This window comes from Polyodon spathula, chromosome 7 (assembly GCF_017654505.1).
Source record: "Polyodon spathula isolate WHYD16114869_AA chromosome 7, ASM1765450v1, whole genome shotgun sequence".
NCBI lineage: Eukaryota > Metazoa > Chordata > Actinopteri > Acipenseriformes > Polyodontidae > Polyodon > Polyodon spathula.
This window is the reverse complement of record NC_054540.1, coordinates 52,488,574-52,515,085: the sequence shown is the minus strand read 5'-3', so window position 1 is coordinate 52,515,085 and position 26,512 is coordinate 52,488,574. Positions and strand designations below refer to the sequence as shown.

At 37.2% G+C, this 26,512-nt stretch overlaps 2 protein-coding genes across 3 annotated transcripts; both read left to right on the top strand.

Moving 5' to 3' along the window:
* Nucleotides 1-1,119: 1,119 nt before the first annotated feature.
* On the top strand, nucleotides 1,120-7,255 carry LOC121318770 (non-histone chromosomal protein HMG-14A-like). Of its 2 annotated transcripts, XM_041255804.1 has the most exons (6): nucleotides 1,130-1,571; nucleotides 2,938-2,967; nucleotides 3,414-3,443; nucleotides 4,066-4,113; nucleotides 5,973-6,101; nucleotides 6,544-7,255. In XM_041255804.1, exons 1-6 carry the CDS (start codon nucleotides 1,557-1,559, stop codon nucleotides 6,589-6,591), a joined length of 300 nt encoding a protein of 99 aa, XP_041111738.1. In that variant the 5' UTR covers nucleotides 1,130-1,556; the 3' UTR covers nucleotides 6,592-7,255. The 2 variants fall into 2 exon arrangements, with proteins under 2 accessions (XP_041111739.1, XP_041111738.1); XM_041255805.1 differs by lacking the exon at nucleotides 3,414-3,443 and having other exon boundaries at nucleotides 1,120-1,571.
* A 4,962-nt stretch (nucleotides 7,256-12,217) lies between these two features.
* On the top strand, nucleotides 12,218-23,634 carry LOC121318769 (non-histone chromosomal protein HMG-14A-like). The gene is made up of 6 exons (XM_041255803.1): nucleotides 12,218-12,340; nucleotides 14,984-15,013; nucleotides 16,203-16,232; nucleotides 16,470-16,520; nucleotides 17,496-17,633; nucleotides 22,246-23,634. Exons 1-6 carry the CDS (start codon nucleotides 12,326-12,328, stop codon nucleotides 22,291-22,293), a joined length of 312 nt encoding a protein of 103 aa, XP_041111737.1. The 5' UTR covers nucleotides 12,218-12,325; the 3' UTR covers nucleotides 22,294-23,634.
* Nucleotides 23,635-26,512: the final 2,878 nt, after the last annotated feature.

The following is a 26,512-nucleotide window of genomic DNA, read 5'->3' as shown; positions in this document are numbered from 1 at the left end:
GTTTTAAAAAATACACACCGATGTGTTGCTGTTATAATTCCAGAATTACACAAACAATATGAACAGTACTAGATATTTGAACAAAAGAACTGCTGCCCTCTGCTGGACTCATTGTAAAACTATAGTTTTGTCATTATACCACCATTTAATCATGCAGCGGAGTAATTTATTAAAGGCAAACTAATTGAAAAAAAAATTAAAAAATAGGAAACCCACACATAAAATATTGTTCTCCTTGTTGAGTAATTGTGTGGGAACTGGAGGGACTTCCTTGTATAAAATGTTATATAAAATATGCATTTGAGTTCTTCTTTAAACAGATTATTTAAAAAAATAAAATGTAAACCAAAAATCGGTGCTTGGTTAGAATAATGTTATGGGTTAAAAATCTATTCTGATAAATTACACTTCGCTTGGTTTTGTAAATAAAAGCAATATTTTTCATAACCATAACAGCTATAAATATTTTGATATATATAATTAAATGAAGGAACATTATTTGCAACTAGTTATGCTTATTTTACACGTTTCATATTTTTTTTTTAATGATTCGTTATAATTGAAACACAGTTTAAATTTTGGAATGCAAATTATTACATCAGTTGTGTGGAATTTATCACATTGCATTTACAGAAGTTAAAATGGACCTGTTTACAGCTACACGTATCCGTTTTTTGTAGCAGCTGTTTTATTTGTATTCAGGGTTTAACTACACAGAGATAGGGAGAAACTTGGGGTCTCTTGTTGTTTTATTTTTGCATTAGAAGCTTTACGATTGTATGTTGGCCTACTCCCATCGAATAAACAAATTAAAATAATTTAAATAATCACAATTGTTTAAAGAAAGCATTACACCTAAAACCGACTGACAATAACAATGATCATGCACTAACTCTGCCACTAGGAACGCTGCTCAGGCAGCAGTCATTGGTTTTCTGCCATCGGGGGCACGAAGAGGTTCCTTACTATTGATCTTAAATCTCGTCTCAGGCGGGATTCAGCGGTTCTTTCGGGGTTTTCCGACTGAGGAATGTGTATTATACATCAAACAGGAATGTCAACTAGACTGGGCGCCATGTTGGATTACAAACAACCGAAATATCTGAACAGATTATTTATTCTTTCGGTAAAATTCTGTAGCTATCGCAACGACCATTTCCTTACAAGCTTAATTTTGAATAAATATAGTTTCCTGACAGTTTAACACCATCCTAAACCATATGTGTAATATAAATTACGACAGATGCTATTTTCTTAGTGGTAATAACTCAATCCCTTTAATTCGACCCCGTACGATTCAGTATTTCGCGCGTAAAAAGTCCCGGTGGTGAAATTCCAGCTCTATGCAACTCAGCGTGCAGACCGCAGATTGGTCAACGGAAACATCCATCACCGTTTAGCCGCGCCCCTCCCCCATTCACCACAGGGTTTAATGTTCTAGTGTTTTTTACAACTGTATTTAGTAAAGGGGAGCATTTGTAGTTTACATGCAGTAAACACTCAATTGCAATACAGGTTTTTACTTTTATTTTTAAGAGGCCAGTCAGGAATACAACATGCCCAAAAGAAAGGTATGTAAAAAATAATAAAGAAATGAAGGTTCACTTTTCTTTTTAGAAATCAAAGAAGCGTATTATGTAGCCCGTGAGATATCGGTGGTTTAATTCATACAAAACCTGTGAATTTTATCAGGGGAAAAAGAAGGATTTGTAAAAATAAAAATGCATTTAAAAAACCATCTTTCCCGCATGTTTTGCATAGGAAACGCGTTAAAATGAGGGTTTGCTGTGCCGCGTAGCACTAAACGTTTGAGTATCTTGGAAGGTTAGTCTCCATGCTGGATCTAAACACGGCAGCCATGGTCTGATTCAAGATACTGTAATGTGTTATGGTAGATACGCTGAAGGCAAAGGCATTTTTGTTTTTTATAGAGGTACAGTCCTGTTGTATAAAACTAGACAGTGCGCAAATTTTGCGCTGTGTTCACTTATTTCCTATCTTACGATCGAGCGTGTTTTCTGCTCTCTGCAGATGTAATTTTATTACATTTTCTTTGTTCGTATTTGCGGTGGCAGATGGCCGCTGTAGTTGTTTAAAAACGCCAGGTGGCGCACGGGTAACGATCTAGCCTGACTGAGAAAAGAACAATCTCAGATATATACTGTACTGGGTACGCTTTGCTTTTGCGGGGTGCCATTCAACATTTTGTGTTTTATGAAGCGTTTTTTCATAATTGTTTTCGAATTAAATATTGGACTGTTTACGAAAGGAAAATAATGGCACGAAATAGCGTTTTATGTGCGTTTAAAATGTTGCTTTAAAAAGGAAAGACTTTACCCTACGTGTTGATGAAAAATGAATGTTGTGAAAACAATAAACATAAATAAATTGCATTCGATATTAACATCAATGGATATTAGAAAAAGAAAAAAAAACACAATTTTGTCTATCATTTTTAATTGACTGTTACTGATACACAAACCCGGCTATTGAACTACCACAAAACAACACATCGCTCCTCACTGCAGAACATTTGATTTTTGGTTTTGTACCAGAATGCTTTAGTCTAGACACGGGTCTGGTTAAATTCAGGTCTGAGATGGCGCGAAGCATTGTGGGGGGAATGAAGCCCTACCTACACTACTTGACTTCCCACATAAGCTTGAAGTTGAAATACTGTATTAAGTGTTTATTACAGGTTTTCATCCCCCTTTCAGCGCTCTTGTTAAATAGTTAAATATTTAACTATTTAAATAGTTAATAGTAAGTCTTTATAATTCAATAGTAGTTTGTTAAATAATAATTTCTTTCTTATTCTCTAAGTTCCAAAGTACCACCGATTTTCACGAATAAGCCACATGGATGGGCAAAACTTAAATAAAATCTAACGTTAAAGGATTTACCTGTGTTTAATCTTATTTATTTATTTATTTTCAGGCTGGAACTGAGGGAGAGGTGAAAGAGGAGGTAGGTTTGCTTCTAACACCTTATAACGAAATTTTTGTAAACGATTGTCGACAGTATTTTCATTTAATTTCAAAACGCGTTGTAATGCAACATGTCAGGAAAGAAAGTAAGACTCCCCTTGCATAGCAATTTGCCTCCTTGTTTTACTATGTGAGTTTAGTAAGACACTGAGCTTTATAAGTAAACACTAAGGCTGAACGAGCTTTTATTAAAACTTGGAATGAGTAAATCTGCCATGCATTTCATATAGTATCAGTAAGAATGTTTATACAGTTTTAGATACAAGTCGGTAAGATAGGCCTTACCTGATCTTTAAGAACATTTGAAAACTTACCAGGGATTATTATTGCACAAGTTGTGTGAAGCAAAAATAATAGAGAGATATTATAGTCTGGTATGTGTAGATATTGTTTGGCCCAGCTAAGCTGTTTGTTAAATTTCCACAGCCTCAGAGGAGATCTGCAAGGCTGTCAGCAGTGAGTATTACATTTATTCCCCTCTCTTGAAAAGTCTAGCGCTCTATTAGAAACAGCTGAAGCCTGGAGCAATTAAATGCTTTCTTTTTTGTTTTTGTTTTGTTTTATGACTTTAAAATAGACATGTGTACTTATAAAATAAACACACAATGATAATAAACATTACCATCATCATTTTGGTCAGCCAAGGTCACATTTACAGGTCGACCCAGTGCTGTGTCAAATTAAATAGAAGTCACCATTTTGACATAATTTTACCTTTTTTGTGGTATAGCAGCAGTTTTGGTTTTAAATGCAATATGTAAATTACTGTTTTAGAAGGCTTAGTACTGTAAATACAACCTTCAAAACTTTTTTGACCTCATTAGAATTTCAATGGAAAATCTGTTTTTATCTACCCTTGCATTAAAAAAATAAAAAATAAAAAAAAAATTACAAAATGGCCATCATTCCTTGAGCTCGGTTCACAGTGTGACTTTTGGGTACGATGTCTTGTAATTTGAGACTCAATGGACTGGAGCAATGTGTGGTCTGTATATTGATCGGTATTGTGTGTGCCAGGTGTTACTATGGTAATACTTTCTTCTAATTGTCCAAATCATGATTTTTTCTTTTCTTTTAGAAACCAGTACCCCCCAAGCCTGAACCAAAACTTAAAAAGCCAGCAAAGGTACACCTGTCTGTCTGCCTGTCTCTGTCAGTCTGTCTATAACTGAGATCAATCCCCTTGGTCACTGAGCATCGCGTGTGGCAGAAGCAGATGTAGTTTACTGACCCTGCTTTCTTACAAAGGAATTCTGTCAGTGGAGGTTTGGCCACTTCAAATTTGCACTAAGAGTACCGTCAATCATTAGATCTATTGAAACACTAATTAATAATGCAATAAATAACAACATTAATAATGCAACCTATAGTCTTTAACCAGACTTTAAAAATGAATGGACCTACATTTTCAGTGGTTTACTGTACTTAAACATTGTGTCCAGCTGTAAACTTTTACCAAAACTATATCAGTCACGTTTCATTGCATGTGAATGTTTACTGTTTTATTAATGGTTTTTCGCTCATTGTAAGCAACTATTGAAAAACAAAACAAAAAAAAAGATCTACAAAGTAGACTTCAAATTTGGTAGATAATATTCATATTAACATTCTGTCAAAACAATATGAGTATATTGCTATCTAAAATGGTGGCTTTCATTTTCAAAATGGCTGCCGACAATTTTTGGCATGTTGGTCTATGAGAAATGATTGACAAACATAAAATGCTAAATTTCCAAAATATGCAATGGTTATTAATAATAATAATAATAATAATAATAATAATAATAATAATAATAATACACAAAATAGTCAATATACATTTCAAAAGAATATATAAAAAACATGTTTATAAAAGTCTTAGGTATTTATTAGCAGTTTTTTACAGTAGCGAGTAGACCCTGTAATAGACCAATAAACAGTTGCCAGCAGTACCAGGATTTGAGCAAAAAGACATTAATTATAGTTAAAACCTGTTAAGTTTGCACTGGAATTTTAATAAGTGTCAAGGTATAGTGTTGCAGGACAAGATCCAGAGTGTAGCAGGTTTAACACACCAAGCTGACATCATCATTTCAGAATGCCCAGTATGTTTTGCCGTTAGATCGTAGATCTCACAGTTTCCATTATTAAAGATCCACACATGTATTTTATTGTAAGCTATTAATTACCAAATGCACTGATAGGTCCTTGATGATCTCTGCACTACAGCACTTCCAGAGTGTCCTGTGTGCCCATACCTTATGGTAAAGATTGCATGGACATTGGAAAAGCAGTCATTGCTTGTAGGAGTTTTAAATTCACTGCAAGAAGCTTCTTGTATTGTCTCTCCTTCACAGTACTGTAACCAGTCGCTGGTTTTGCTGCATGTTTTCTTTCTCTGTTCTGATATGCAACCTTTTTAAGTAGAATGTGTAGGATGGGCCAGAAGTGCAGAAATCAAAGAGCAAGTAGTACATTTTGTTCATCATATATATATATATATATATATATATATATATATATATATATATATATATATATATATATATATATATAATATCATTCATTTGAATTTTAGATGTACTTTAACGATTTTTTGCTTCTCCGAAATAGCCTGCGTCTTAAATTCAAAAGACGTCGCTACCCGTGTACACAAGCAGCAACGTGACTTACTGCTGAGAAAAGACTAACCAAATCGACTAACCAAATCAAACTGCAGAAAGTATTTAAGGGTTCTCTCAAATTAGTATTGCGTGGCAGTTTGCAGCCAACCTGCCAGAATTTTTATTTATTTATTTATTTATTTTAAAAAGTAATGCCTTGATTGCCACATTAAAGATGTACACTTATATACATAAGCCAGGAAAATTCATATATGTTTCAATTTTAAATACAATAACTCCGGGCACCCTGCTTGCCGTTCCAATGGAGAGCGGAATCTTACTTGGGACAAGAGCTTTTCTGTATCTGATGTTAAAGCTGGTAATGAAGTTTCCCCTCCCGCAGAAGGTGAAAGCTGTGAACGATAAGAAGGAGGACAAGAAGGCACCGGTGAAAGGGAAGAAGGGAGCGAAGGCAGAGGCAGACACAAACGAGGAGAATCACTCTGAAAATGGAGATGCCAAAACTAACGAGGTACAAAGAAACAAAGCAGTAGAATGGGACTGGCAGGGGCGCTGGTGGGTGGATGGAGCTGGTGACAGCGTAAAGAGCCACAGCTGTCTTCTGTACCCTGTATTGAGGATAAGCCTTATTGATCAACTAGCGTGTGGCATCAAGTCTAGCCTTCACTGTTGTTCCATGCACCTTGAGTCAATACTGTTGTCTTTCATTTTCTCATTGTAGTTGGTCAAGTGAAGTAATTTACTCTTTAAACTTGTCAGACCTGCTAGACAGTTCTACATTTTAAGCAGTATCGCTGCAATACCATAGGGATACAGTAGTAGTATAAAATTTCACCAATGTTCAGTCCCCCCTCTACAGTTTATTTGTGTGAGCTGTGCTTTCTGTTGTGGCTGGTTAACTTCTCTTTGCCATTGCTCCTTATCTAAATGTGTCTCTCTGCTTCCCTCCACAGGCACAGTCTCCTGAAGACTCGGAAGACAAGGAAGCCAAGTCTGAGTAGCACCCCCCCCCCCCCCCCAATCATCATCATCTCTGTTGTGTGGTACCCCAATCCTTCATGACGTATTGTTAACAGAAGAATATTTTTTATCAACGATTTTATAAATACAGGTTTTTAGCACAAAGCTAACTGAGCAAGACCATTGCAGTGAGGTACATCTAATATATCTACAATAAAAATTAATCATTTTTTTATTTTAGAATAAAATGTGTTTGTAACAGTTTGCTATGGTGTAGGGAAAGGACAAGTGGTAGATTTGAAATGTGAGTGTGTTGCTCAGATGCCCTTTCCAAAATGGCCCCATCCCTAATATTGTCCATACATGTTCAGTGTTTTTGTTTTTTTTTTACATGGGGGAAAAATCTTAGAGAAATAACGATGTACCAAACATTCCAGATAAGTTGTGAGGGTTGACTTTGTAAACCGGGTTTAAAATAAACCATTTTGATAAAAACTTGCAGGATGTGAAAATATTAAGCAGGAAGAAAAAACAAAATAACAATGTCTTTTTTTCTTCTGATTTTTTTTTTTTTAAATCATGGTAAACAGTTTTTTAAAATAAAAGTTTTAACATCTATTTAAATATGAAGGTGTCTGTGTGTTCCCAATCTTTTTAAACATTAACTCTGAATGCATCTTAATAAAAAGACCCTATGGAAGTTTCCTCATTCTGTATCGTGTGATTGTTTCAAATTCTGTAGACGTTTCTGTAGCACGTTGTCAGATCTCCAGGAGCATCACACAAAACAGTACACCTTTAATTTAATCCTAACTTTAAAGTCAATATAAGATTACAGAATTGCTGTTTATTCCCTCAGTTGGACAATCTCTTATACAACAGATGTTATCCAATGTGTAAATGCTCCTGGAGACTTACAAGAACCTCAGGCATTTGTTTCTTTATTCACACCCATTGATGCTGAAGGAATCTGATTCTGTTCTTGAGCCTCATATCTCAAGTACAGTGTTGTGAAAACAAAAGATCTGTATATGCATGCACAGGGTAGAGGAGGTAACAGTTCAGAATATAAACAGCGTCCAAAAGTTACATTTTTAGATGTTATCAGAAATATGCATGTAAAATAGAGATGTTCGCTTTGGTGTTTTTTACAGTAGTTGCTATACATTGTAAGGTAATTGATTTAATATTCAGTATTTATTCCTAGTCTATTTCATACACATTTGTGCTGTACACATGTAGGCATTGATTTTAAACTCAACCGGAGTGGTGCTTGTTCTGGGTTATCTGAGATGGTTTAAACTGAGTAAGCATTTAGGAGACTAGCACTCCCAATACAAAGTAATCCAAAGTTCACTTGACCAAAAAAAAAAAACAGTTGCCTTTGAGCAATCCATCTTGTAAAGCAGTTTTCATAGATAGTGGTGAAGAGGCTATGTTTGACACCTTATAATGTAAATGATGTGCACCCCTCACCCTTATCATTTCATTCAGACCTTTACAGGATAGCGCATTGTCATGCTAAGAAATGTTATTACTGCATAGGAAAAAAGCTAAACTGGATTTTACAGCCCACAGAAAGCCAGGGAAAGTCTGCATTAAATTTTGAACAAAAGTGGTACAGTGGTAACATCTCGGTTCCAGACCAGGTGAGGGATAACGACTAAAGCAGTCAGCAACTTCTCTGGCTTGTGTTTTAGGTACTTGCGAGTGTCTGCCAACCGAAGACCACAGCTGGCACTTGGGAATGTAAGAAGCGACAAAGTCAGAAAGATAGGTAGAACCAATAGAAAAGGACAGGCAACAGACTGGAACCCAACAGACAGCCATTGTACCTGAGCAGGAATGGAAGTCCTCACTTGGAGTAATAGGATATTGTCCTTCCACAATATTTCAGAAGATACCAATATTCAGGTGACATGGACATCCCTCTATCTTAACTGGTGGTTTTTGGTAGATGCAGAAAAAAAGTGCAATTTTCTAGACTTAGTACATCCCTGGTATTATGGTCTGTACCAGCAAATCCTGCCTCCACAAGCTGTTCCTTCACAAACCCAGTTAACAGCACAAGCCTCCCATTCTGATACTAAACCCTGCAACAGCTTTCACTTTCCATTGGGTGGATCCAATCCAGATGCATGCAAAAACCACTGCGGTTATCAAAAATAATTACAACAACATTACTACTCTTCAGGAAACTTGAAAATTAGTCTTTGTCAGTGTCTTTTGTTTTTGTAAAACAGGAGGCCATAATATTTGCATTTAGTTTAACTGCATATCCTGACTGAGAATTTAAGGTTATGGACACATTTAATCAGCACATACACAGCAATTTCTGTTAGTCTGTGGTGCAGCGTGGCATCTGCTTGGTTACAAAAGTTGTTACTACATTTCCAATTACCACTGGCACAGGGACGATGAAATATTGAAATATTTGAGTTGAAATATTGAAGCCCTGTTTATTTCAGTGGACATTATCCTGAGATGAAACTGGTTTGAATTCAGACTCTTGTCAGTCTCAGATATTATTTAGCTCAAATTCACTGATGGAGGAGTTCTTAAACTTCTGGCTGCAGAAGGAAAAAATGAACTTAAGCAGAACAAAAGGCATTGCATGAATTGTCAGAGATTATAAATATGTATCACATTTTTGCATAATGGCCATTTATACATTTGTTTTCTGTCAGAAAACAAATGTATAAATGGCCATTATGCAAAAATGTGATACATATTTATAATCTCTGACATTTGTGGCTGAATGTTTAACTGTAGACTGCAGATGGAATTAGCAACAGCCAAAAGTTAGAAATATAAACAAGATGAGTGTGACAGATTGGTTTCCTGTGGTAGGTTCCATATATGAGGGCAAGAGGGTAGTAGATACACACACAACTTTTAAACACAACAGTGCTACTTACTGTAAGTTTAGAAATAGTAAAGGTGGGCGTCTTATTGTCTTGAACAGACTGTCAGGCAGAGAAAGTGCTTTATTAAACTACTGCATCTACTTAAACTGCTTTTGTAATAGTGTACATTTTCACAAAGGTCAAACCCTAGGCAATTCACATATTTAAAAAAATAAATCCTGTGCTTTTTCTTTAAGGTCTGTAGATATGGCTATGTTGTCATTCACAGCAACCCTGGCTGTCAAAACACATTACACCAGCACCTATTGGAATGATCTTTCTCTTCACAGCTGTTTGCTGTTTTTCATACACTTCAAAAAAAAAAAAAAAGCAAGCTTTCATAGCAGTGATTTCCTATTCCAATTCTGCAGAGAAAAGGATTCACCATCATTCCCGAAAGCCAATTTTCGCATGGGTCAGAATACCCGAAACCTCAAAAAAATAAAACATAAAGTAGCAGCATATAATTAGTTTTTGCCATCATAAGGTAGACCCAGAGCAAAGAGCCACTGTCATGCTTGAAGTGGCTAGAGAGGTGCTTGTGGAAGCAGATGGTTCAGAGAGGGGAGAACAGGACAATAGAAGAGGCATTCTTTTCATGACACCTCTGTAAAGGGTATTGTGGAATGTTCATTTCCCCATCGGGCAGGTGCAGTTTAACAAAGCAAGGGCTGCTGGACCTGTGCTGGCACCCACTCAGGCATGAACACAGTAGCAGATGAAACGCTCTCAAGTGCTGGGCTGTAATGATGGCTGCTTATTTCCGTCATCTGCAGCATCACATAAGACTTTCAATAACCTTCTTTCATACCTTTGGCTGTTATTACAATCAATCTCAAATATGACACTTGGAGAGAGGAATAACATACACCCAACTGTAACAAAGCTCCAGTTTTGATTTGTGGGTGTTTCATCAGATTTTCTGAACTATAGTTTCCAAAGTGGCATGAGCACCACACCAGAAATAAACAACTGAAGGCATTTAGTTTTGCTGTAACTTCTTTTTTTGTTTTAGATGTGTTATCCATGCTTTTCCTATTAGAAGAAAATTGACTGATTCAGTTGAAGTCAAACTCAATGTGAAAGCAGTACTTAGCTGTCAGCTTTTTTAAAACAGGGCCTTACAATAAGGAAAGATCAAATCACTTGTCATATAACAGAACACATTGACTGTATTTTTGAGTCTCCCTCCCTTGTATAAAATCATTGACACTTTGCTGCACACTGTGCCTTGTAGTTATCACCTAAATGATAACCATAAAAACAATAATACTAAGGTATGCTTTTTTTTTAAATGTCCAAATAAATGTATTTCAGATGAAAACAATATAATCAAAACAAAGGTTGCTGTGGGCGGATTTCGAGCAACAACAGGCACACAAACAGAATAAGGTAAAGCAATGTACAGTGTTTAGAAAAGAGACAGCAAACCCAGGGGACAAAACAAGAACATTTGGTTATAAGGGCTTCCTCAGAACATACTGAATCTCCACAGGAAAAAGGGAAGTCACTTCAGTCTGAGCCAACTTTAAAACTTGTGCTTCATGATGTCGGCTGGCACAACGCTCATGCACTGTAGTTATTGCTGCGCCTCGTAATGGTGGATCTAGCTTCTTAAAGCATTCTTAGTTAAAACAAGTTCTCTATCCAGCTCTCTGCCAGCCTTGTAAAATCTTTAGGTATTTAGGAACCAATGGCTTTATTGGGCAGAGGTTCAGTTGGTTTCAGATGTGCAGATGCTTAATGGCCAGCGCAGTGCAGTTAAACCTCAGTCTGGCAGAGACCGCAAGGGAGGCAACATTACCCCCCAGTACATCCTGCAGTCAGGGCAGCAGTGCTCACAGGAGGAGCAGACTGATCTACACCAGGCTCATGCAAACAAACTGGGGGTAGTCTGACTGCATTGTTACTTTACAAGATATACTAGATGTAAAAATATGTAAAATATATTTGATGATTTAAAACAAAACCAGTAATTTACAAAACAAATTATTCATTCCAGAGTGAGATAGCTTGTGCATGCAAAATTTGAAAAATCCACATATAACTGTAGGCGTTTCTTTGGTCTTATATGTAAGTTTGAATGTATGTATAGTATATAGCGTATTTGAAATTTAAATTACAATTAAAGACTTTGCATTCAATATTTTTTAAATCGTAATTTCCAGTAACTTCTCTTAACCACCCCACCCCCACACCCCCGGTTTGCTTCTGCTCAAACTAGGAAAAAAAAAAAAAAAAAAAACACGATATGGTGTTAACTAATCCAGTGTTCTTTTGTAATGCTAAATGACACGGCCAAAAAACGAGACTTCATGTAAGGTTCGTTTTTGGCACAGCATCAACACACTTGGAGACTTACAGACTAAAAAAAAGCAACCAGACACGTACCACGCCATAGTTGGGCTGGCATGTTTGCCCCTCTTCCAAACTAAAGAAACATGAATATGTGTTTGTGGGTGACGCAGCCACGTATGTGCAGCAGTTCCTGTAAAGAAACTTGCTTTCTTTTTTTTTTCTCTGTCCTTGCCTATACCAGAACACCGTGAAAAACTATCACCCGACTCCCCACCTTGCTGTTCTCTCGTTCTCTTCGCTATCCTTCCTTTTCTAGTACCCAGCTAAGCCAAATCTGTGTGTATTTCAATATTGCCACCACGGGATTTCGATTTTAACGCTGGTTGGCTCCTTGAGTCTCAATCAAGCCTGAGCGCTTCCCCCTGGTCCTTATTCAAGCAGTTTGGTTGGAGTGTTGGTGTGTTTAGTGTTTGAAAAAAAAAAAAAAAAAAAAAAAAAAAGAATTTAGCTGCAATTAATCCACAGGAACACCATTCCCCCTCTATTTCTAACTTGAAAAAAGCACAAAAATATGCCGAAGAGAAAGGTACGTATATACGCTAATTTTGCCATTTGCTTACCTGCACTAAAAAAGAAAGGGGAGAAACTAAAAAAAAAAAAAAACAACAACAACAACAAAAAAAAAAAACAGTAATACATACATTTAAACTAAAATATTCTCTAGTAGGAGACAGTTTCGTAGAACACATACAAATACACACACACACACACACATATATATATATATATATATATATATATTATATATATATATACTATATATATATATATATAGTATATATATATATATATATGCATATATGCTAATATTATTTGCGAGTGTTGGACAGGTACATATGTGCGCTTATTTGCTTTTTATTAAAAAATTGAAAACGTTTTTTACGAGAAAATATGTATGGGATCACGGTGCTTCACGCAGGTGTCTGCTGCCGTTTGGCAATGAAGTGGAAGCGAAGGTTGCCGATTATGTGTCTCCATGCTGGATTACAAACAGCAGCCATAGCGCCCCAGTGGAAATACTGCAAGGACAGCAGTAAAAGCAAGGTCTAATCGGAGTTTCTACTGAAATCTTTACAGGCAGAATAAGCCGTACAATAAGAGCTGTTTTATGTGTTGTTTTATTATTATGTAATGTATTTGTTGCGTTTGACTTAGTTTTTCTTTATTTTTCGCTTTCCCTCCATTGTCGTCTCCCCCTTTTTGTGCTGTGGTGCCAGATGGTGACGCTTTAACTATTTCAACCCAGCAGGGGGCGTAAGGATAGACATCATGGCTATCTCAAGAATACCTCCGAACCACAAATAGCAGTTTTGTTTTACCCTCACTCCTTGGCGGAAGGGGCGGGACTCATTGCCTTTTAGTACTGTACCTACACTGCTCTGTCGTGTTGTTTCGATTGGTGTGCTTATAGCAATGGAAATCAATAGAAACGGCTGCTTGTGCAGGATTGTGGTATCTGTAGTCGTTGTTGATTGTTTAAGCGGCAAATCTGTGCTTTTTTTGCACCAGGATAGTCGTTCTATTTACAGCCACCAAAATGAACAGCTCTATTAAGGAAAAAAAAGTGTTAATACAGTGTATTTGCCTTGATAAATGTATGACAACGGTGATCTTTACTGTAAAATATTTAGAAAATATATTGTTTCCCAAACAGTCAAAGAAAAAAAAAAACTACTTCCACACTAGCATGCAAATAGAAATTGTATGACATTAGCAACATTGTAATGCATGTGCTGTAGTGAAATCGGGAAAATAAGCAAAACGTATAGCCTATATAGTTTTCCAAAGGAAAAAAAACACACACGCCTTAATTAATTATGTAATTCTTTTTCTAAATACATCGGGGCAAACTTTGCACTTCATTCAAAATTTTGGGCCAATACAGGTGTAAGTGTAAATCAAACTATGACAAGTGTAAACGCAACATTGAGTTACTGGTTTGCAGAATTAAGATTCTCTCCATGCCATCATGCTGCCATTGAACTTGCTTTGGCCTTTTCATTTCTTTTATTTATCTTTTGCTTGATTTGAGCGGAAAGGTTAGTGTGTAACAATCTATTGTAGAGCACGTTTCTGCAACTGTTCCAAAACTTCAAATCACAACAGCAGAGAATAAAACACGATGTACTGGAACAACCCAGATCGTTTTTTTTTAAAATTAGTATTATGACTGCTAAGCATGGTTAGAAACTCACACTAACTCTGCACCCTGTTTTGTTTCAAAACTGCCCTAAAATAAGTATATTATTTTGTATAGTTTGAGCAGTCGAGGCCCCTGTTAAATAAATAGTTCCTCCTGTATACACAGCTGCATGAACATATTATAGCAAGCTACAGGCTTAGGTGTTCCTGCTGTAATGGTGCGTTCAGTTCAGTTCGGAATAGATTTGGCAGGGTCCTGATTGCGCAAATTCCTTGTATCTGGTAATTTTAATATTATACCTTAAGAACGGCATCACTGAAACCAAGACTAGGGTGAGTCTCTAACCCCAATGCCAAAGGAGCCTCATAAACCCACTCTAACATGACTTGTACCCAATCCTCACTATCTAAATAATGCATTGAAAGTATGTTTATGCCACATTTCTTTTATGTTTCAATTGCTATATTTCTTACTGGTATAACTTCCATCCACTAGATGAAGCGTGTTGCGGGGGGACAGGTTGCTGGTTACACTCCAGTATTCCTGATGTACCTGAAGGTTGGGCATGATCCTGAGAGCTCCAGGGATGCTTTAAACTTCATTAAAAATGCCACCCGGATATGATAAATAAAACAGAAAATTACACAAAGCGAATCGAGACAACACAAATGCATTAGTTAAGATACCTGTAAATAATATTTCTCACTTTTTAACACTGTCACCCGAAAGTGTCTAACTTTTGTTTTTTCATTTGAAGAACAGCTGTTAAGTTATTAGTTTTGTATTTGTACAGAGCCTTCCATCATTATGTGTCATGCCAGTATTGCAATAGTATGTCCAGTGTCCGTCTAGACTTTATTTAAGAGTAAGACTAACCATCTGTAGCCTCCCAGTCCTAAAAGTGCTTGTTTTTATTGATATGCTTGTGATCTCATCTTGGGGTTACATCAGTGTGTTCTTCCAGAAATCCAGTTTATTCAGCTGTTCTGAATAAAATGTTTCTCCTTTTATTTTTTTCTCCTACAGGCTGTAGCTGAGGGTGATGCCAAAGAGGAGGTATGTTTTGTTTTGTTTAGTTGTCATGCCATCCTGAAAACATCCTTTTTTTTAAAAAAAATATAAGCATTTGGCCATTCATGTTTTAATCTGAAGATTATATGGTGGTGCTTGAGTACAGGGGTTTAACAACACATTTAAATCACCTCCTGACATGAAGTACATACTTTTGTGTAAGTGGGCAGTCCTTCAGTTGCCCTTCGTAAGAGGAGGCTTTTAATGTTTGTCCAATTGAGCCCCAGTGACCCAGCATCAAGAATGTGGCTTGGTGTCCTATTCCCAACATGCACCACTTTTTGTAAATACATGTCCTCTCTGTCCTAAGTCTGTCTCCATTTAATTTGTAACTGTGTGTTCTCGTCCTGGTTTCTGTACGCAGTTTAAAGGCTAGGGTTTACTGTGTCAACTTCAAGAGAACCCTCCGTCACTGACAGACAGTAGATCATGAGGGGGGCCAGCAGCATTGAAACTGTCAGCCGGTGTAATGTTTGTGCAAATTTCAATACATACTAGGGCCCTCCTTTTTGTCTGTTTCCAAATCCATGTGAAACACGTGCTTACCACAACACAGGCACTGTTCAAAGTGTGTACAATACCGCTTCATTAAGCCTGCTTTTAAAACTAGGCCAAGGACTCCAGGAAGTGGAATCTCAGTGGTGTGATGGCAACAGATTATGACATCATTCTCCAATGGGCATTCAGCCCTGGGGGGGTGCACAGAACAATCCTAGACTTGTAGGACACAAAGCGCATCACTTCTATTAACCATTGTTTATTGTTGCATAAAGTAACAGAATATACAGTACTATATCTACAATACGTGTGCGAAAAACCAGGGTGAAAACCACTGTTTCAAATTCAAGAGCATGCGTAGAGGGCAGAAACAACAACTGAATTGTTGCGTCTGACAAATCATAACATTTGAATGGCCCGATGGAAATGAAGGAGGTACACTACCTTTCTACACCTGATTTGTAGTATGATGATGAGATCTATTCAAATAGGGCTGTTTCTGTAACTGGGTATCCAAATCAAACGTGAATAAGAGCCTATTTGTAAATCATGTACAAGGTCCTTATTTAATTGTTTAAAGGTCAGTGTTTGGATTTGACAGCTTTAGAATCGGTTGAGTTGAGCCCGATGTGTAATTTATTGCATGTCATTAACTTATTTTGTTTTATTTACATAGCCACAGAGGAGGTCGGCAAGGTTATCTGCTGTAAGTATGTTGTTTCCTGTTGTATGTTTATTTTGTATTTTCTGAAATTTTCTTTTGGGGCATTTTGCTAGCTTGCACAATACCATAACATTGAGAGTGTGTCGTCCCCCCCCCCCAGATTATCTTCATCAACCACGTGTTCTGTAAATGTGAATATATAGATGTGTGTAAAGTTTAAATTATAATATATAATGTTGATAAAATGTGTGTGTTTTTTTGTTTTTTTTTCAAATTTAGAAACCAACAGCACCGAAACCGGATCCAAAACCCAAAAAGACAGCAGCAAAGGTGAAGTGGCTATGCAGAATCAACAGATATGCCAACTAGCTAGCACGCCCCTTTTACTGTTAATTTTTCAACAGTTTCTCCTGCCACCACGCAATAGATTCACTTCTTGTGCAGCAGTATTCAGACTTCCTGCATAGCATATACAGTAAGGGTATGGCGGCAGGAAAATAGTCCTCAGAACCACAGATAAATTATAAAGTTATGCCAATAAAAGGTAGTTACTAAACAAACAAAAAAAATATGTTAGCCTTACTGTAGAGCTGGGGACTCCAAGCCTGGTCCTATCCAGCAGGTTTTCTAGGTGTCTTTACATCATCAGTGGCTAAAGATCTGGAACACCTGTTAATCTTGACTAATTAAGCCAATAATTGGTTCAACTAAGTAACTGAGATTGGTTGAAATTAAAACCAGCAGCCACAGTAGCTCTCCAGGATCAGGGTTTGAGACCCCCACTGTAGAGTATTGCTAATCCACTATCAAGTGTTAAACAAGAAAATGGGCTTGATTAATTTAAGTTTATTGATGTTTATGTAATGTGGTATTGGTAATATAAAAGAACATAAAAAAAAACTGTCCTACAAGCTATAAGACTGTGGTGTCTTTATCCACAGGAGTGAAACTGAGCTGGTTCTCAAGCTTATATCACTGGACCAACCAGACACAGCATACATCATTTGTGTCAGTTTAGCACAGTATGCACTGGCCGCCATTTTATATCTAACTGAGGTCCGCTAAAAAATCAGTGGGTCTGATTCAGAAGTCTTAAAGGGCACATTTGGCCCCGGGTCTGGGTTTGCACACCCCTGCTCCAAGATGAGAATTGTTCTAAACATTTTTAATTTTTAGCATGTTTTAAATGAGGCCCAGTTTACCAGTAAGACTTCACTTGTCTTCCCTAGCTGAAGGAGGGGCGAGCGCAGGATTATTATTTTTTGTGTTAGTTCTTCAGCGCTTAACAGAGTGTGTCCCCTGCAGAAAGAAAAGGCTGTGAATGATAAAAAGGAAGACAAGAAGGCAGCAGTGAAAGGAAAAAAGGGTGTGAAAGGTGAGACCCAGCAGGAGGATGCAAAGGAGGAAAACCACTCTGAGAATGGAGACGCCAAAGCCAAAGAGGTACAGTGTAGAGGGGGAGGAGCCTGGGTGGGTGTGGTCAGACAGGGCTGGACAGCCTCCTCCCCGCAAGATACATAGATGGACATAAATTGTAGAACAGTGTTTTCCAACCCCGTTCTGGCGGCACACCGTGCCTGCTGGTTCTCGTTCCTACGCAGCGCTCAATTGCTTAATTGAACTGTATCAACAAACGAAGAGCTTGAAAATAACGGGAAAATGCCCAGTTAATCACTTTTAGTTCAGTGAAGAGTTCAAGTAAGCAATTGAGCGCTGCGTTGGAACGAAAACCAGCAGACACGCTGTGCCTCCAGGAACAGGGCTGGGAAACACTGTTGTAGATCATCATGGCCTTTATCCAGTGTAAGCGCATGTGATGATGTAATTAACTAATACTATCAATGGGTTGTGCTAAAGCAAGTCCAGATCAAGTTTCATCACTATTAAAGAAGCACTTCTCCTAGATATTAGTGCTGCACAAACCCATGACTTAATTGAGATCGAGCGCTCCATAGAAATCCAGTGCTGACAGTCAGGTGAGGGTCATTAGTTTTGCTTGAGCTAAATTACCATTTCAAGTAAAGACACAGATGCATGGATTTGTGGTGATTGCTGCTTTTCTTAGACTGCAGAGCAGCAATCCACACAAATCTAAACAGCTTTTTCTTCACGTGTTTCACATGGAATGGTAAATTAGCCCAATCTCTATCAAGAACCCTCACCTGTGGAGAGCTTGCTCCAACTAATAAAATATTTGTTTTGTAGCGCTACTGGAGATATAAACTTAGTGTGACAATGGACAGAGAAACAGAAAGGCAAACAGGGTGTCTCCAAGTACCCCATATTCTGAACTCGACAAAAGACAGCATATTGTGTACCCCAAAATGTTCAATATATCAATAACCACAGATAGACTTGGCAGGTGAAAACAACAATGGGCAGCCAGATTCTAGGACTACACCATGGGTCAGAGCGGTCGTCATCACGTAACATTTTTGTTTCAATAGACTTTGACTGGGGTGACTCTCATAACCCATAGCACTATTACATTTACTGGAAGTACTTGGGTTGCTTTGCCCATTGACTTCTTGCTGTGACTGTATTGTACCCCAACTGACCCAGAATGCTAGTGTAGGGTTGGGGGTCTGTTATCTGTAAGGCAAGAGGTGAATCTCTAGTATTGGGGCAGGAAGTACTTGCTTTTCCTAAGCCAAAGTGAAAGTCTGGTAAACAAAATGGCCAGCTGTTGGAGAGGTAAGAAAACTATTAACTTATTTGAATGTGGTTATTACACTTATTTTTATATATATATGTTTTTTTTACTATTGACTGTCATCCAGATTGCTGTGTACTGTAAAACCCTCTAAAGTCCAGCTGTGGTTCAGACAAACCCCCATGGTTCTTTCAGATTTACCTTTAGAAATAATTGCTGTGTCACACTATTTTAAGGGTCTATTTTTAAACATACATGTGTATTAAGGTTTCAGTGATTTATAACAAGGAAAAAGGTTTCTTGCAATAGCATTTTAATGTTGCATTAGTCATGCAAATCTTTGTTAGAAGTAATTATTATGTTTCTTGTCGGTGGCTTGTTTCTCTTGACATTGCATTTTCTTAACGGTCTATATTGAAGTGATTTCACATGGATCTGCCTTGCTCTTCATTTCTAGTTGCCTGCCATATACATCACCTCCAAAATTATTGGCACCCTTGATAAAGATGAGCAAAAAAGCTGTATAAAATAAACAACACAGGTAATGAGCTATATTTTATGCTCAAAAATATGGGAAAACTATATTCTTTATACTAATACAATTGCTCGGAGAAAACGTTTATTTTTAACAAGTAATATATTTTTTTCTCGAAGATAGGTGTCAAAATTATTGGCACCCCTAAAGATTCTTATAAATAAAATCAAAATTAAATCTGCATTAACATTTTACTTTTTTAAGTACATCTCAATCTAAAGGAACTGTATTGTGGCCTTCCATGGCTTCCTGTTTCACTGGGGTATAAAAATGAGGTAACAAGCATGTAAAATCCATTTGTCATCCATCACCATGGGGAAAGGCAAAGAACTCACAAATGAAAAGAGACAAATGGTTGTTGACCTTCATAAATCAGGCAATGGGTACAAAAAAATAGCTAAAAACCTAAATATACCACTTTGTAGAGGACGCAAGTGCATCTTGCCCCCACGCACAGTGAGGAAGATGGTTCGGGAGGTAAAGAAGAATCCAAGTGCCACAGTTGGAGAATTACAGAACTTGGTTGCATCTTGGGGTCACCAAGTCTCCAAATCTACAATTAGACACCACCTCCATACCAACAGCCTATTTGGAAGGGTTGCCAGAAAAAAGCCTTTGAGAGCAACCAACAAATGTAAGCGCCTGGAGTTTGCTAAACAGCATTGGCACGTGGATTGGAACCGGGTGCTATGGTCAGATGAGATGAAAGTAGAGCTGTTTGGCCATGCGCACCAGCGGTGGGTTTAGCATCGAAAGAAGGATGCGTATGCAGAAAAGAACCTCGTACCTACTGTAAAATATGGTGGTGGATCTTTAATGTTATGTGGCTGTTTTGCTTCCACTGGTCCTGGGGCCTTTGTTAAGGTCAACAGCATCATGAACTCTACCAAGTACAAGGACATTTTAGCCAAAAACCTGGTTGCCTGTGCCAGGAGGCTGAAACTTGGCCGAAGGATATCAAGGATCTGGGAAGATTCTGTATGGAGGAACAGTTCGATGTGTTCTCCAATCTCATTAAAAAAAAAAGTGTAGAAAAAGGCTCGGTGCCGTTATCCTTGCAAGGAGAGAGTGCATAAAGTACTGAAAACAAGGGTGCCAGTAATTGTGATACTTAATTTTTTTTTGGAAATAAATGTATAATTTGAGAAATGTGTAATTTTGATTGATTCCCTTGAATCGTTAATAATGTACAATATATTCCACATGTTGGAAAATTACAACATAGCTCATTACCTGTGTTGTTTATTTTATACAGCCTTTTTTGCTCATCTTTATCAAGGTTGCCAATAATTTTAGAGGTGAATGTAGATACATGAATTAGGGGCTTTTTATCATCCTCAGGTGATCTGCCAGTTGGTCTCAAGCCTCCAGTTGTTTTACTGGTGATACACAGCATTGCTAGGTGGTGCTGCACTTGCTAAATAAAGACCTGTAGGAGGTAGCCAACACTACGTATGTCTGTGGATGGCAATTCGAACTGAAGAGCAGCTGCTGAATTCGGCCAAAGCACCTTAAAGTGATAGTAGTAGCAAAATACAGTCTGACTTCATTGTAACGAACCCCCCTTTGACCTGGAGAAATGTTTGTTATATCAGGTTGTTCACTATAATAGGGTTTGGCAATTTGCTGCATCAGAATAATGAAGAAACGCCCAAATTTGAATTGAACATCTTTTATACAGTAGTTCTTCCAAGACAACTTCACATTGACTAACGTTTAAACTATATTTAAGAAATGAAAAAAATACTCTGCCTTGCTGAATACAGTAATTACGTGCCCTTTCTCTTGAAAAACATATCCAATGCAGATTGCTTCATTTTTTTCGTGCTTTTCTCAATGCACGCTGTTTCAAGCTTGTTGCCTCCTCATGCCTGTTGCCATGGTTGCAGTTTGTGTGAAGATGGCAACGGTTGCATATGTCACACCTGATTTGCACTACAATAGGTTATCTATGAATCAGTCTTATCTTCGAATTAGCCTACCAAGGTCTTTGTTTTCACTGAGAGAATAACACATTCACACTGGAGAAAGTTCAGTGTCAGTCACTACCGAGATTGTTTTATTAGATTTTGTAAAAGTGATTGTTCTAATAGGGCTAATTTCCATTGAAAAAAAAAGGTTCTTGCTGTTTGGCTCGTTAAAGAAGGGTTTGTTATAGTGAAGTTAGACTAATTCCGTACATTTTCAATGCCAGGCACCTATATTCGTTAATTAGGTCTCACTTCCATAGTTTTTATATTAGCCAACATGTATTTGCATTTTAAAACACAATAGCTTGTACTACACAAAGTAATCTCTCTTTGCAAGCCTTGCTTTTACTTTCATGATTGTTTCACCTGGAGAGTGAAATTGTCCCCACCCTATCTGGGCTGCCTTCCCTGTCAATAACCATACAGGTGCGTATCCCAATGACTGACATGCTTTGGCCCAGGAAAAGGAAGTGCAAAAGATTTCCTGAAAGCGAAGGCAATCAAACCGAGACCTTTCTTTCAGTGTACGTAGTACCATATATCCTGTTTTAAATTGGAAATACATGTCTGCGATATCGTGTTTTCTTTTGAAACTGCACATTTGGGACCTGTGTCTACAGTATCTAGTGAAAGCAACTTCGCTTTTGAAACCATGTTTGAGTAAGTGCAAAAACAACTCTGAATGTAGTAAGCATCATAAAAATTAAGAAAATTTAATTTTAAGCTACTGTATTTTACTCTTAGTTTTGTAACTAGGGCCGCGAAACGCATTTCTATGCGCATTGTTGATTGTTAAATTCAATTTAATTAAAATTCAGGTCTTTAACTGTTAGAAGTAGCTGCGCAATGTTGTGGTGTTTGTCAGAGAATCTACTCATGTCTTGTTCTGTTTTGCAGGAAGTGTCCATTAAGGCTTCTGAAGAGAAAGATGCCCACCCTGAGTAACGTTCTGTCTGCCCTCCCATCTCTGTTGTCCAATATCTGTACCTCCATGAAGTATTGTTAACAGAGGAATATTTTTATCGACTATTTTATAAATACAAATTTTGTTTTTTTTAAAGCATGAATTTCAGTAAGGAGCGCCAAACAGCTTGGTTGCTTGAGGTTAAAGAAGGAATTCCCAGAGGAAGGATTGAAAACCGTGACAACAAACATGAAAAACATACACATCAGCGAGGACAGGAAACGCTTCAATTTTAAACTCTCTGGTTGTAGTAGTTTGTATGATACCTAGGAGGGAAGGTCATGGTAGATTTTAACCTTTGGTCTTTGTGTCCCCTTTTCATGTGTGAAGTTCTACCCAGCAACTGTTTTAATTTTCTCCATATCTCATTTTATTTTGGGTTGATGTGTTTTTTTTTTCCAGGGAGGCCTGGGGAAAAAAAAAAAAAAGTATAAAAAAATAATATAATGAAGCATTCCAGTTATTTGGGGGTTGGCTTTAAAAATTTGAAAAAAAAAATCAGTATTTTAGTGATATTTTAAAGTGAGAAAATACCAGGTTGGGGGAGGGGGGGGGGGGGGATTTATTGATTTTTATACAGTTAAGACAAAAATCATGTAAAATAAGTTTAATGAAAACCACCATCTTTTTTTGAATGGGCAGATGGCTGTGTGTACCCAATTTCTTTTTAGAAATTTTTGCTGGATAGATCTTAATAAAAACAAATTTAAAAAGAGAAAAACACTCTGCAGACCCTTACCTGTTTTGAGTGTTTACTTCTTGTGAGGGGTTAGTAGGGAAATTACCTTTTCAAGCATAAGATGTGCGGTTCACATAAATGAATATATATATATTTTTTTTCATTACACAATCCCTTTTTAAATTGGATAGAATACATTTTCAGATCAGGTGGGAAACTGAAGCTGCATGTTAGTTCAGCCTAAAGTGACCAAAATATTTTCGTATAAATTGTATTGCTTGTTTGACATTTCCTGTGCTGTTTTATGGTTTGTAATCATTGAGTTTTCATTTTTTTCTAATGCTGCCTGGCTTTGAGCTGAGTTTGTCTAGAGTATCCTCGGTGTCTATACTGAACAGCATTCCCTATTCCACTTAAATCGTGATGGTGGCTGTTCAGCTCTGCTCGCCCCACCTTTGTGTACTCCAGAGCCAGGGAATTTCACATACGTAGTCAGAGGATCATCAAAAAACAAACTGCACTCGTAATTATTAATATCTAAAATCCTCCGGCCCAAGAACAGGTTTTCCTGCTGAAGTAGAACATCAAGAAAAAATGCGTCATGGTCTTATCTTCCTCAAAATAAAAACACCAGCCTTAAGAATCATTGCTTCATTGCCATGTGTCAGAACTTGTTCAACATGCTGTGCAGATTATTGCTGGCCAGATGATTTGCACAAAAAAGCATTCTGCAAGAGATGTTCAGATAGTATAGCATTACAATGTTTTGTTTTTATTAGATATTTGCCTTTTATTCAAATTAGGACTATTTCAATAATTGTTCAGTTAGTCATCTTTAATTCTACAACTTACAAATATATATATATATATATATATATATATATATATATATATATATATATATATATATATATATATATATATATATATATCAGGGTTAGATCAATCACACATTACACCACTGTTTTCTTTGTGAAACGGAAACGGTTTACCTGAAAGTAAGGCAAGCAAACAACTTGTTTGAGTGACACTCCAACTGGAGCTTCCTATTGAATATGTGCCTGTCTTCTTCAGCACAACCACTGAATATACTGGGGGTTCTACACAAGTTTGCTATAAACACATTGATATAGCGAGCAGTAACACATGACATGTAAGATTACATTGATTCAGATGAAGGGTGTGGAGATATGTGGAATTATTTCACTAGCTCTAACCCCTTTAAAGCTGCGGTAGAAAGGAATGCTTTTTACACTGCTGTCATCCAGTGTTTCCTTCTAATGTCTGCATGTACAGTATGAGGCTCTGTTTTCATTTACAGTGACCCTGGCAGTCACAACAGTTACACCATCTCCTTTTGGAGCACCCTTACTACTAGTTTAGGAATCTGTTTTAATACATAACTAAATTAAGTAAATCAATTAGAAAAGCCTAAACTCTTTAAATGATCAATTATCTTCATAAAAACGAAGATAATTTCTTCCTACAGAAGAAACACTACAGTTCATGCCCCAACAGGCTTGTGGAAAGCCTTTCGCAAGAAATGACAAATTGGAACACATGCATTGCTTTTAAGCACTGGTACTAAACCTAGCAGCCAAAGGAGGAAGGGTGGGGTTTGGGTGTGCACAATGAGTGGTTGGTTAGTAAAGGGGAAGGATGTAGATAATAATTGTAACGCAGGATCAGCAGATAAAGTAAAGGCTCTCACAGCAGATCACAGGAACCACAGCTGCTTTGTTCCACAAATAATGCTTAAGTTTATACTAACACATTATTCCTTGGTGCTGGTTTACGAGGGTCCATTCATCCATTGTCTAGTCTTTACATTCCCCCAAAAGGTTTAAACTGCAGTGACTTATTTAGGAAAAATATACATTATCATTAAAATGTTAGCAGCTTCAAAAGTATTTTTTCTTGCCCTTTACTATTGTACAGTGTTTGTAATCCTTCAGGGTTCTGGCGCTCCTATTATTGAATTATTATTCTTTTCTAAATCTGGATTTGAGCTTGTCTGGAGAATCCTAAGTGCCCCTTTGAAATTTTCTTGTACCTTTCTCCTGCTCTGTGCCTCTACCACTTTATCCCTGACTTGTTTTGAAAGCTCCTTGGTCTTCATGGTTGCTTTGCAGGATCACTGTGAGCTGCAGCTTGAAAGTCTTCCTATACCTGAGGGAAATTATCTATACGTTAAACCACATTGAGTACACACAGGCTGAAACCATTTCACTAATTTTGTGACCTTTTAAACAAATCATTTGCACCTGAGCTGTAGTAGGGTAAAATAAAGCAAATGCTATTAGACACTATATATATATATATATACATATATATATATATATATACATATATATACAGTGGTTTGCAGAAGTATTCACCCTCTTGCAAAGTTTTCACATTTTGCAAGCACCTGAGAGTACTCCACGATGCTTTCAAATTAGTCTTTACATGTAAAATCTACACAAACTACTATACATTGATAAAGTTGAAAAAATGCATTCAGAATATAAATAAGATTTACAAGGAAAAACAGATTGATCTCAGATGCATAAGTATTCAACCCCTTTGCTACTGCAGCCCTATATCAACATAGGAAACTATTGAGGGTTTTTCTAGCAGTACAGCATACAGTGAGTATATTGTAGTGATTGAAATGCTGCAAGAACTGGTGGCACTGGCACTGTCAGAAAGGTATGCATCCGAGCCTTCAAACAGGAAGAGCCGCTATTAAGCGTCAAACATTTAAATATTATTAATGGTCAATTAGGTCACATCCAAAATTACCAATTTACTGAAAATGCAAGGGGGGTTGCGGGCTTACAATGTACATCTCATCATATAGCGTAGCCTTAGCCTATATAGTTGTACTTGCATTGCGTTAGTCAGGAACGCAGGCATAACCCTAACAGCTAATGGCTTCCTTATATAATAACACTAGGTGAAAGAGGCGTGTCGGGATTGATTAAAAACCGTCAGTTGGTTCTGTTTATATTGTATACATTCAAATGTATTTCACTACACCTAAATGTTTTTAGCCCGACGAAAAATTGATGCAACTGCTGCTGATGAAAAAAAATAAAAAAATAAAATCAATACAACACTGAACTGAACATTCTTCCAATATGCAGTACAAGCATTCACGAATGTCTTGTGCATGAGCGCCCTCTTGCAGAAAATAGCCGTATGACGTTTTCTAATTACCGTTCCTCGGAACCCTAAATGTTTAATAGGCGTGCAATAATCTGTATGCAGAATGGAACTATTAAAAGCCCGTTAAAGTCTCTAAACAGTCAGTGTGATCTATTTGCAATTAGACAGGAAAGTATAAGCATATGTATGTGATCTCTATGTTGAGATCACCAAATGTGTGCCTTTTGCAATTATTCAATTCAAGCCGCAGGTGTATTGCAACGTAAATTACAGCTCCCCTTACGTCTCTGGTGTGTCACTTCCATCATGAGAGAGAGAGAGAATTACGCATGGGGTATCACAATTATCATTCTGCCGCATTACGAAACGAT